This window comes from Debaryomyces fabryi (genome assembly GCF_001447935.2).
Source record: "Debaryomyces fabryi strain CBS 789 chromosome Unknown contig00048, whole genome shotgun sequence".
In the NCBI taxonomy this organism is placed as follows: Eukaryota; Fungi; Ascomycota; class Pichiomycetes; order Serinales; family Debaryomycetaceae; genus Debaryomyces; species Debaryomyces fabryi.
Window position 1 is genome coordinate 1 of NW_015385474.1, and position 9,806 is coordinate 9,806.

The following is a 9,806-nucleotide window of genomic DNA, read 5'->3' on the forward strand; positions in this document are numbered from 1 at the left end:
ACATATAACCAGGATTATTAGTGGTTTTTCATGACTCTAGGGGTAATAAAAAAAGCGACTTGTACGAATTGCTTCTATCGGATGGGTTAATATACAAAATGACAAGTGTATGATACTTAATTGTAGAAACCAGAACCTAATTGTAATAAGGATTTCGCAACACTGAACGAATTTGGGGTTCCAAACGTATTTTGGGAATTTCTAATAGGAGAAGAGCTCAAGATATTATTATTATCTTTTTTGGACACTTTGATCGAATTACATGTAGACTCTCTCAATGGCCCATCATCATCTTCGTCGATAGTTTCATCGGTGTTGAGGATAGTTTGGTTAACATCTTCTTGTTTAGAATGGGTCAGTGCGCGGGACTGGTGGTTCTGGCTTTGTAAGTAGTTATTGACTAAATTTCTAGTTGATGAAGTATTTTTCATCGGAGTTTTCAATATTTTATTAATTGGAGGCAACGACATTGATTTTAAAGTCACAGGGTTAGACAGGGATCTCAAGTTAGAGCTCTCCATGTCAACCTTGCACATAAGAGGTTTTGGCAATCTGATCATCGAACCATCGGAAGCGACCGCAGTACGTGGTATGATTTCTGAATTAGCTCTAACCGCTTCTGTTTTGTTTGATTTGGTAACATCTTTTGGAACCAAAGGTACTTTTGATACCTCGTGGTAATACTGGGAACCCCTTTTGACAGAAAACAACCGCAAGTTCTGAGTGTTTTTGAAGTTGCTAACATTCTTGTCGTATGCAATTGCCGAAAGAGAAGGCTTTTTTGTCAGATATTTATAAGAGGATCTCTTTGCATGATTAGAAGGATTCTGAGTAATTTTTGTTTTGGTTTGCAAGTTCATGTTTGCTGAAGAAGAATATCCCACCAGCTTAGGTGGAGTAGGCAAATGTGAAGTTCTATCAACAGGAGAAATAGTGGATTTGATAAATAAATCGGAAGAGTCGAACGACGTATTAGTTTGAGTGTGACTTTTGGTAGCATCTATGTATTCGTTACTAGATTTATTATTGTTATTAATGCTGTTTTTTTTATGTTGGAGTTTATAAAATGCTAATTGTAGTTTGAGTTTCAACTTGGTGGCAGCAAGACCGGCAGTGGCATTTGTGCTGTTAGTAACTAAAGGCTTGCATGATAAACCGGTAGACTTTGGTGGTGTTGATCCAAATCTGAAGTCAGAGAAACTGACACTTTTGGTAGCACGTAATGTTTGTGACTGTGCTGACATCAACTTCTGTCTCTTTACCGAGTCAGAAGGAGTCGAAGGTCCCACAGCGTCAACTAATGAAGAAGTGTACGACCGCTTGTTCTTCAGGCTCAATGGAGAATTGATGTTTAGACGTGAGTCTCTAATTGGTGCTAATGCAATTCTGTTGGAGCTTTGGGATGATGACGCAGTGAGTGACGACATGGTAGCAGTGTGATGGTATATCCTAACGTCACTAGTAGGTTGAGTCGCTGAAGAAGGTTAAGTTCTGACGAAAGACAAATTATACCCAATTATACCTGAAAATCCTAAAGTTGATGTAAAGTATCAAATGCTCAGTTCGATCAAAATACAAATACTCGATCGCGTTAACTAAAACTAAACTGTATTTTCCAAATACCAAAATACTGCCAAAAAAATATCGCTAATGGCGTTCGGGTTGGGTTGTTTACCTCAGATGCTGTACGTTTTGGGAACGGGTTTGTTGGCAAAATGGCTGTAATTGTCAATTGGTCTTCTTTTGTGTTTGTGCCCTTCGACCAATTTGCAGGTATGTTTACAATTTTATGCACACGTAAAAAACAATAACACCAAATATACTATTAATACTCGCAAACCTGGCACCGTTCTCGCAAATAGTCTTAGGACTCGTAAACGAGACGTGTCGTTTTATTTATTAATTTCTTGTTATTACCTTCATATGTACGTCGGAAAACATTTTGGTGTTAGTATTTATTTGCAAATTGCCTAATCGGGACGAGGTTCCAATGTTTGGTACCGCGACTTATGTATAGTAAGAACGCGATGAGGAATCCACGCAGGTGGGTGGAGCAGCCGACTCAGAGTGACTACAACAGATTGGGTTCTACCTACCAGTAAGGAAATGGAATGGAAAGCTGTGATAACATAGGGGCTTGTTGTATACGACGAGAATGGTGGAGAGTGTGAGCGATTAGAATGCGAGTACGCACGGAAGATAGAATGTAGAATGTGAAAGGGGCTGGGGTAGGGAGTTAGGTTAAAGAGAATATTAAGTCTCCTGGTTATATGGGCAGGTTTTGAAAGATATTCAGATATTCAGGAATATGAGACTTTCGATGGGTTGTTGATAAACGGTTGACTCAACAAGGGCCAGTGAGCTTAGCGCATACGAGGGTGACTCCAGGATCGGGTAGAGTAGAGGTGCCGGGTTATGTACAGGAAAATAAAATTGTTTCTACTCCTAGCTGTTATAAACGAATATTCGTATATACGCTAAATGCTAAGGTTTGCATTGCCTTAAGACATTGCCTACACTTCACCGGTAAGCCCCAATAGCTAATTTGAATGATCACGGAACCTTGCATTTTCAAGGATATGTTCGTATTGATGTCTTGGCTTGTGACATTTATAGTAAATCTAATTACTGTCCTAAGAGTCATGGAGTACTGACGGCAAAAAGGGACCCATATATGGCATGGTAAAAAAAATGACACTTCAAGTGTATTATTGAAATTTGAAAACTATTTCGTTTTGGAATGTGGCTTGAAGCCTTACACCAGCTCTTAACATAAATATGTGAACATGGGTCTACATGTTTCTAACCTTCCGTCTTTATCATATAGTATAACAGGAAGAGGTTTCTGACCTCATCAGCTTGTGTGTAGATGTAGTACATTGGATTTGGAATTTTGGAACCACCCGCCACAGTAATTTTGATCCTTTACACGACCTTCTGATAAACGATATTAAGTAAGGAGAAGTGGCTCTGATAAGGATAAGCAGTGTTCTGATAGCGTTTAATACAATACTATTTTATTGAATAAATATGTTAAGATCTAAACTATCTTCTTTGAGAGAGTACTTAACTCCCATAAAGCACACGTCTGATTTCACTACCACAGGCGAGATATCACCCGAGGAGTTTGTGGAGGCTGGAGACTTCTTGGTGTACAAATTTCCGACGTGGCAATGGAGCTCAGCACCAGATAAGTTAAAGAAGGATTTTTTGCCTCCAGACAAACAGTATCTTATAACTAAGCATGTATCTTCATACCAGCGAGCTGTTACGTATTTAGGGATAAAAACCGACTTGGATGAGGATGAAGAAGAGTTAGAAGATGGATGGGTTAAATCTCATAAAATCAATAATGAAACATCAAAGTTGAGGACTGATACACTGGAAGCTAATACAGATAAGAGCAAAGGCCTTGATGGCAATAATGATGGCAATGATGCCAACGAAATTAATGATATTGATGAATTAATCGATGAGAATGCGGAGGAACAGAGCTCCGACGATGAGAATGATTTCGAAGAATTGGTTGAAGCTAATGCAAACAGTAATTTAAGAAAGTACGACATGTACATCACATACTCCACTTCTTACAGAGTTCCAAAGATGTATCTTGTGGGGTTCAACTCGAATGGGATCCCGTTGCTTCCCAAACAGATGTTCGAAGACATTTCAAGCGATTATAGAGACAAGACTGCAACAATAGAAACTTTGCCAGTTTCGTATAACACTATGTCGGTGTCTATTCATCCGTGTAAGCATTCGTCTGTTATGAAAGTGTTGATGGCTCACGCGGCTGCATCAAAGAAAACTGAAAACTCTAAAGAACCTGCAGAACAGACAGAAGCATTAGACTCGAAAGACAAGGCCCGCGATAGAGATTCTGGCGACAATGCTGAAGAAGAAGAAGAAGAAGAAGAAGAAGCATCGGGTATAAGAGTTGATCAATATTTGATAATTTTCTTGAAGTTCATTGCAAGTGTTACTCCAGGCATCGAGTATGATTACACTATGGATGCATTATGACTATATAATACCACTAATAATATATTTATCACTATTTAGAATGTATTAATACTATGTAAACGTCTCTATATCATTCACATGGAAGAGGCGTCTTGCACGTGAGACATCAGAAACATTTATCTTCTGAAATTTACATCATTGCCTGTGTTTACTTGGATTTATAGACCACACTTCAAAGGTAATATGACCAAGCCAATTAAGAGAAGAGATAAGGGCTCTAATGGAGACGACTCAGGGGTGGCGGAAGAAACAACAGCTAGAACGAGCGCCTTAGATTCAGGTGAACCTATTTTGACTGAATCGCATGTTAAAAGAAGGAAGTCTTTAACTCACAAGCACAATCACTCTCACGAAGAACCTAAAAAGGAAAAAAAAGATAAGATTAAGAAGAAAATGTTCGAGTCTAGGAGAGTGATTTTTATTATGGGAACAGTTATTGGTTTAATCGTCGCGGGGTTTTTTGGAGCAGCATCGAATCCAAGTATGAAGGCAGAACTTGATAAGTTGGTAAGTTTCGATTCGGTTAGTGGGTTGCTAGATGATTGGAAAGAGGCATTGCCTTCAGGATTACAGTCTATATTAAGTGATATTGATGGTTCTGGAAACGAGGATCCGTTGTATGGTTCGGCCGAATCGTTTTCAGTCGGCAGAAGAATGTCTGCTAATCATAATTTGACAAGTAAACATAGCGTTATTATGGTTCCTGGGGTTATTTCTACTGGAATAGAATCTTGGGGATTGGAACAGCCAGAAGATTGCCCTTCTGTGAACCATTTCCGTAAAAGATTATGGGGATCGTTTTATATGTTGAGAACCATGATCTTAGACAAGACATGTTGGTTAAAATATATAATGCTTGATCCTGAAACTGGCTTAGATCCTCCTAATATTAAGTTGAGAGCGGCCCAAGGTTTTGAGGCTGCAGACTTCTTTGTAGCAGGATATTGGATTTGGAACAAGGTATTACAAAATCTTGCTGTTATAGGGTATAACCCAAATAATATGATCAGTGCCTCATATGATTGGAGATTGGCTTATTTAGATTTGGAAAAAAGAGATGCTTACTTCTCTAAATTAAAAGCTCAAATTGAATTAACTAAAACTGTAAGTGGCGAAAAGTCTGTCTTGGTTGGTCATTCAATGGGATCTCAAGTTATCTATTACTTTTTAAAATGGGCTGAAGCATCTGGTGAAAATTATGGTAATGGAGGCCCAAGTTGGTGTAATGATAATGTCGCTGCTGTGATTGATATTTCGGGTAGTACCTTGGCGCCCCCAAAACTATCCCAGCATTGATTTCTGGTGAAATGAGAGATACAGTGCAATTGAATGCATTAGCTGTATATGGATTAGAAAAATTTTTCAGTCGTAAGGAAAGAGTCGATATGTTAAGAACATTTGGAGGTGTCCCAAGTATGTTACCAAAAGGGGGGGAAGTTATCTGGGGTAATGCTACCTATGCTCCAGATGATCCTTCGAACACTTTATTGACACCATTAAGCTCTAATGAGACACTTCCCGCAGGACCCAAGGGAGAGACATTTGGAACCTTTATCAGACTTGATGGGACTTCGAAAAGGAACTTTACCATGGATGAAAGTATTGATTATGTACTCGAAAAATCACCAGAATGGTTCAGCAAAAGAGTAAGAGAGCAGTATTCTTTTGGAATTGCAAAGACCAAGAAAGAGTTAAAACGTAATAACCATGATCATCTGAAATGGTCTAATCCATTAGAAGCAGCCTTGCCAAATGCTCCTGATATGAAAATGTTCTGTTTCTACGGTATTGGAAAGCCAACTGAAAGAGCATATTACTACCACGATGCTGACCCATCTGTTAAATTAGACCATACTATTAATTCTGAAGTCGAAAATCCAGTTTTATTAGGTGATGGAGATGGTACCGTGTCTTTGTTAACTCACACAATGTGCCACGAATGGCAAAAAGGAAGCAAGTCAAGGTATAATCCAGGAAATATGTCTGTAACCGTTGTTGAAATTAAACATGAACCTGATAGATTTGATATAAGAGGTGGGGCTAAAACTGCTGATCATGTCGATATTTTAGGTTCTGCAGAGCTTAATGAATTAATTTTAAAAGTTGCAGCTGGTAAAGGCGATATGATTGAAAACAGATATGTTAGCAGATTACGTGAAATTGTTGCTGAGATGGATATTTAGTCATATATAGCTCATAATAGATAAATGAAAGATAGATTTAGACCGTGACACAAAATCTGAATATATAATTTATGAATTAAGATTGGAATCAATTGATATAAAAGATACAGATGATCAATTATAATGAATGATAATGGTAGAAGTAACGACGAATATACAAATAATGAAAATGAAGTCCAGTTCTTTAATATTGATGAGGAAAGTGCCCAAAATGATGTTATGAATTTATCAGTAGATCTATCATCTCTCGATAGCCATGCCGCTCATGTAGAAGAAAATCCATACAACAGAAATAATAATGATATAAGTATTCCTGCAAATGAAGTGTTACATCAACAAATACGACATAATTTTCCAAACAAAGAGGAGGACTATCAAGCAATACAGGCAGTAGCAAGAGCTCAACGTGATGGTCATTTGCCTAACACGAGCAGCTTAAATAAAGATGATCCTACTCTCAAAGGTATTACCATTAATGACGATCGTCTAACAGGACAGTTCAAGGATCCTAAAAGGTACTGCAAATTTTGTAAAAAGCATTTTTCTCATCAAGGGTCATATGGAAGACACCTTGATTTGAAAAAAGGCGATGACCTCCACCCAATAGAGGAAATTGCGAAGATAAGGAGCAAGGTTGTTCGTAGAAATGGCTTCTTGGATAACGAACGGCTAGAAGCTCGCAAGTCAAAGAAGAAAGTTGCGTCTAGAATATACAACAAACGGGAAAATGTTAAGGAAAAGAACAAAATCAGGAGAAAACTAAGAGACAGGGAGATCAAGGCCAAATTATTAACCAATGAATGGTACTTGAATCAATTGGGTAGCGGCTCTCCAAAACTGGGACTATCCACCTTTGCTAAGTTAGTGTGCTTGTATATTCCAGTGAAAAGCTGGCCCTTTGGCTCTCCACCAGGAGAGGAAATGTTTGAAAATCTAATTGCAGTATCTGCAAATCATAGCAATACATTGTTAGAAGAAGTAAAGGATTCGTACTCGGTATGGCAGAGCTATTCGTTTGAAAAGAGACGTGATCTTTGGTTTTCTGAACAAAAAAAGACACTAGAAGAAACGTTAGGAAATTTTACTCTAATAGACTTACAACAAAGAAACCAAATAATGGACAAACAGAAGAAGGATACCTTCGAGAATCTATGTAAACAGGATAATTTAATACCTTCAACTGCACAAGGCTACCAAGAAGATATTAACTTTATTGATTCGAATGAAAGTGAAGATGATGATACAAATCAGACTAAAAACTCTTCGTTCCAACCTGATGGCACCAATTACTTTGAAAATCATTAGTTCAAATAGCTTATGTATCGATAGATTACTATACAATAGGATTTTTTTGCGGAGTCGGAACGCGATTTCATCTTTTTCAAATTTCATCGACAATCAATAGAGTAGAGATAGTAGATTGAAGCAATAGAACATTAATCAATAATTATACGAATTAGCTTCATTAATCGACGAGATATTAAAATACAATTAAAAATACTCATTACAAGAAGAATTGAAATACAATGAGGTATGTATAAGTATTGGGATAATTATGGAATGTTTACTAATATTTCAATATAGTGGAAAGTTTGTTAGGGCATCTAAATATCGTCACGTATTTGGACAGGCAACCAAGAAAGAATTATGTTACGAAAACTTGAAGATCACAAAGAATGCATGGGATTCCAATATTATTGATTCCAATGGGAAATATTTATCCGTCAACTGGGACTCTTCAGGAGGTGGTGCGTTTGCTGTAATTCCTTTGAGCGAAGTTGGAAAGGCTCCAGATACCGTTCCTTTATTTAGAGGCCACAAAGGACCAGTATTGGATACTCAATTTAATCCATTCAACCAACAACAAATTGTCAGTTGTTCAGATGATGGTAAGATTTGCTTGTGGGAGATTCCAGAGGATTATTCATTTCACAAGTACTTAGATGAATCTGATAATATTAAGGATATCACTGAGCCAGTTAAAGTACTTTCCGGCCACACTAGAAAGGTGGGACACGTCGAGTTCCATCCATGTGCTGAAAATATTCTAGCATCTTGCTCTATGGATTATACCGTCAAAATTTGGAATTTGGATACTGGTAAGGATGAAATTACTTTACAACATAAAGACTTAGTTACTTCGTTAGCATTTAACTATAATGGTTCTTTATTAGCCACAACTTCAAGAGACAAGAAAATAAGAATCTGGGATATTAGATCAGGTAAGGTTTTATCAGAGGGTCCAGGTCATACGGGTGCTAAGCCTTCAAGAGTTGTTTGGTTAGGTAATACTGATAGAATCCTCACCACGGGTTTCTCTAGATTATCGGATCGTCAAGTTGGTATCTGGGATGTGAATAACATTGAAGCAGGCGCGATCGACGGTTTCCTTGTTATTGATTCGTCTTCAGGTGTATTGATTCCTGTTTTTGATGAATCAAATAACATTTTGTATTTAGCTGGTAAAGGTGATGGTAATATTCGTTACTTTGAGTATGAAAATGATATTTTACATGAATTATCACAATTCTCATCCACTGATCCTCAAAGAGGTTTTGCCGTTTCACCAAAATTTTCGGTAAATGTGAAGGAGAACGAGGTTTTAAAATCTTTTAAGACTGTTAATGACAACTCTATTGAACCAATATCATTTATTGTTCCTAGAAGATCAGAATTATTTCAGCTGGATATTTACCCTGACTGTCCTTCTCAAGACCCTGCTTTAACAGCACAAGAATTTCTCGACGGTAAGGAATGTAATGGGCCTTTATTAATGAGTATGGAATCATTATACGAAGGTACTAAACCATCTATCAGGGAATCAGATGCTTCTATTAGCGTTTCTTCTATCAAAGAAGAAGCAGCCTTAGCCAAGAAGGAAGAGAAGCAAGCAAAGGAAAAAGACTTGAAAGAGAAGAAGGAATCTCCTAAGGAAGTAAAGTCGGTTGAAAAACCTAAAAATAAAGAATTTACGCCGGAATCATCTCAAACCCCGAAAAATGTGGATGAATTATTGAAATCATCAGATGATGTTAATGCTTTGATCAATAAAGTTAATGATGAATCTGACGATGAGGGAAATCAAAAGGCAGAAGAGAAAGATGATGAATGGGAAGAAGTAAAAAAGCCAGAGTTGTCTCTGAATAAATCTGCGAATGATAAGCAAGCAGAAACTAAGAGAGAAGAAGCAAAGAAAGAACAAGCAAAGAAAGAAGAAGCAAGGAAAGAAGAAGCAAGGAAAGAAGAAGCAAGGAAAGAAGAAGCAAAGAAAGAAGAAGCAAAGAAAGAAGAAGCTAAGAAAGAAGAAGCTAAGAAAGAAGAAGCAAAGAAAGAAGAAGCTAAGAAAGAAAGCAATAGTTCGTCTACTTCCGCAACAAGCGCCTCGAAGACTACGTCAGGAGGTGGCCCTACCTTGAAAGGTACAGTTGAAAAACTTGCTACATTAGTGGAAAAGTTAGAAGCTCAGGTCGTTAAATTAACCGAAGCAGGTTTAGAAAAAGACGCAAAATTATCGTCTTTAGAAGGAAAAATTAACGAATTACTCAAGAAATAGTTCAATTTTATATATTTATTTTTTTGTTATGTATTAGAGCTAAAATA

At 37.4% G+C, this 9,806-nt stretch overlaps 6 protein-coding genes across 6 annotated transcripts; 5 read left to right on the forward strand and 1 right to left on the reverse strand.

The window, feature by feature from the left end:
- Positions 1-116: 116 nt before the first annotated feature.
- NRM1 (Nrm1p) lies at positions 117-1,427 on the reverse strand (the record flags this gene model as incomplete). The annotated part of the gene is made up of 1 exon (XM_015611438.1): positions 117-1,427. One exon carries the CDS (start codon positions 1,425-1,427, stop codon positions 117-119), a length of 1,311 nt encoding a protein of 436 aa, XP_015467701.1.
- A 1,603-nt stretch (positions 1,428-3,030) lies between these two features.
- On the forward strand, positions 3,031-4,023 carry AC631_02609 (uncharacterized protein; the record flags this gene model as incomplete). The annotated part of the gene is made up of 1 exon (XM_015611439.1): positions 3,031-4,023. The coding sequence occupies one exon, from the start codon at positions 3,031-3,033 to the stop codon at positions 4,021-4,023; it is 993 nt and encodes a 330-aa protein (XP_015467702.1).
- Positions 4,024-4,206: 183 nt separating this feature from the next.
- AC631_02610 (uncharacterized protein) lies at positions 4,207-5,319 on the forward strand (the record flags this gene model as incomplete). Its single annotated transcript, XM_015611440.1, has 1 exon — positions 4,207-5,319. One exon carries the CDS (start codon positions 4,207-4,209, stop codon positions 5,317-5,319), a length of 1,113 nt encoding a protein of 370 aa, XP_015467703.1.
- Positions 5,320-5,330: 11 nt separating this feature from the next.
- AC631_02611 (uncharacterized protein) lies at positions 5,331-6,206 on the forward strand (the record flags this gene model as incomplete). Its single annotated transcript, XM_015611441.1, has 1 exon — positions 5,331-6,206. One exon carries the CDS (start codon positions 5,331-5,333, stop codon positions 6,204-6,206), a length of 876 nt encoding a protein of 291 aa, XP_015467704.1.
- Positions 6,207-6,329: 123 nt separating this feature from the next.
- On the forward strand, positions 6,330-7,511 carry AC631_02612 (uncharacterized protein; the record flags this gene model as incomplete). Its single annotated transcript, XM_015611442.1, has 1 exon — positions 6,330-7,511. One exon carries the CDS (start codon positions 6,330-6,332, stop codon positions 7,509-7,511), a length of 1,182 nt encoding a protein of 393 aa, XP_015467705.1.
- A 250-nt stretch (positions 7,512-7,761) lies between these two features.
- CRN1 (Crn1p) lies at positions 7,762-9,759 on the forward strand (the record flags this gene model as incomplete). Its single annotated transcript, XM_015611443.1, has 1 exon — positions 7,762-9,759. One exon carries the CDS (start codon positions 7,762-7,764, stop codon positions 9,757-9,759), a length of 1,998 nt encoding a protein of 665 aa, XP_015467706.1.
- Between the last annotated feature and the right edge of the window lie 47 nt (positions 9,760-9,806).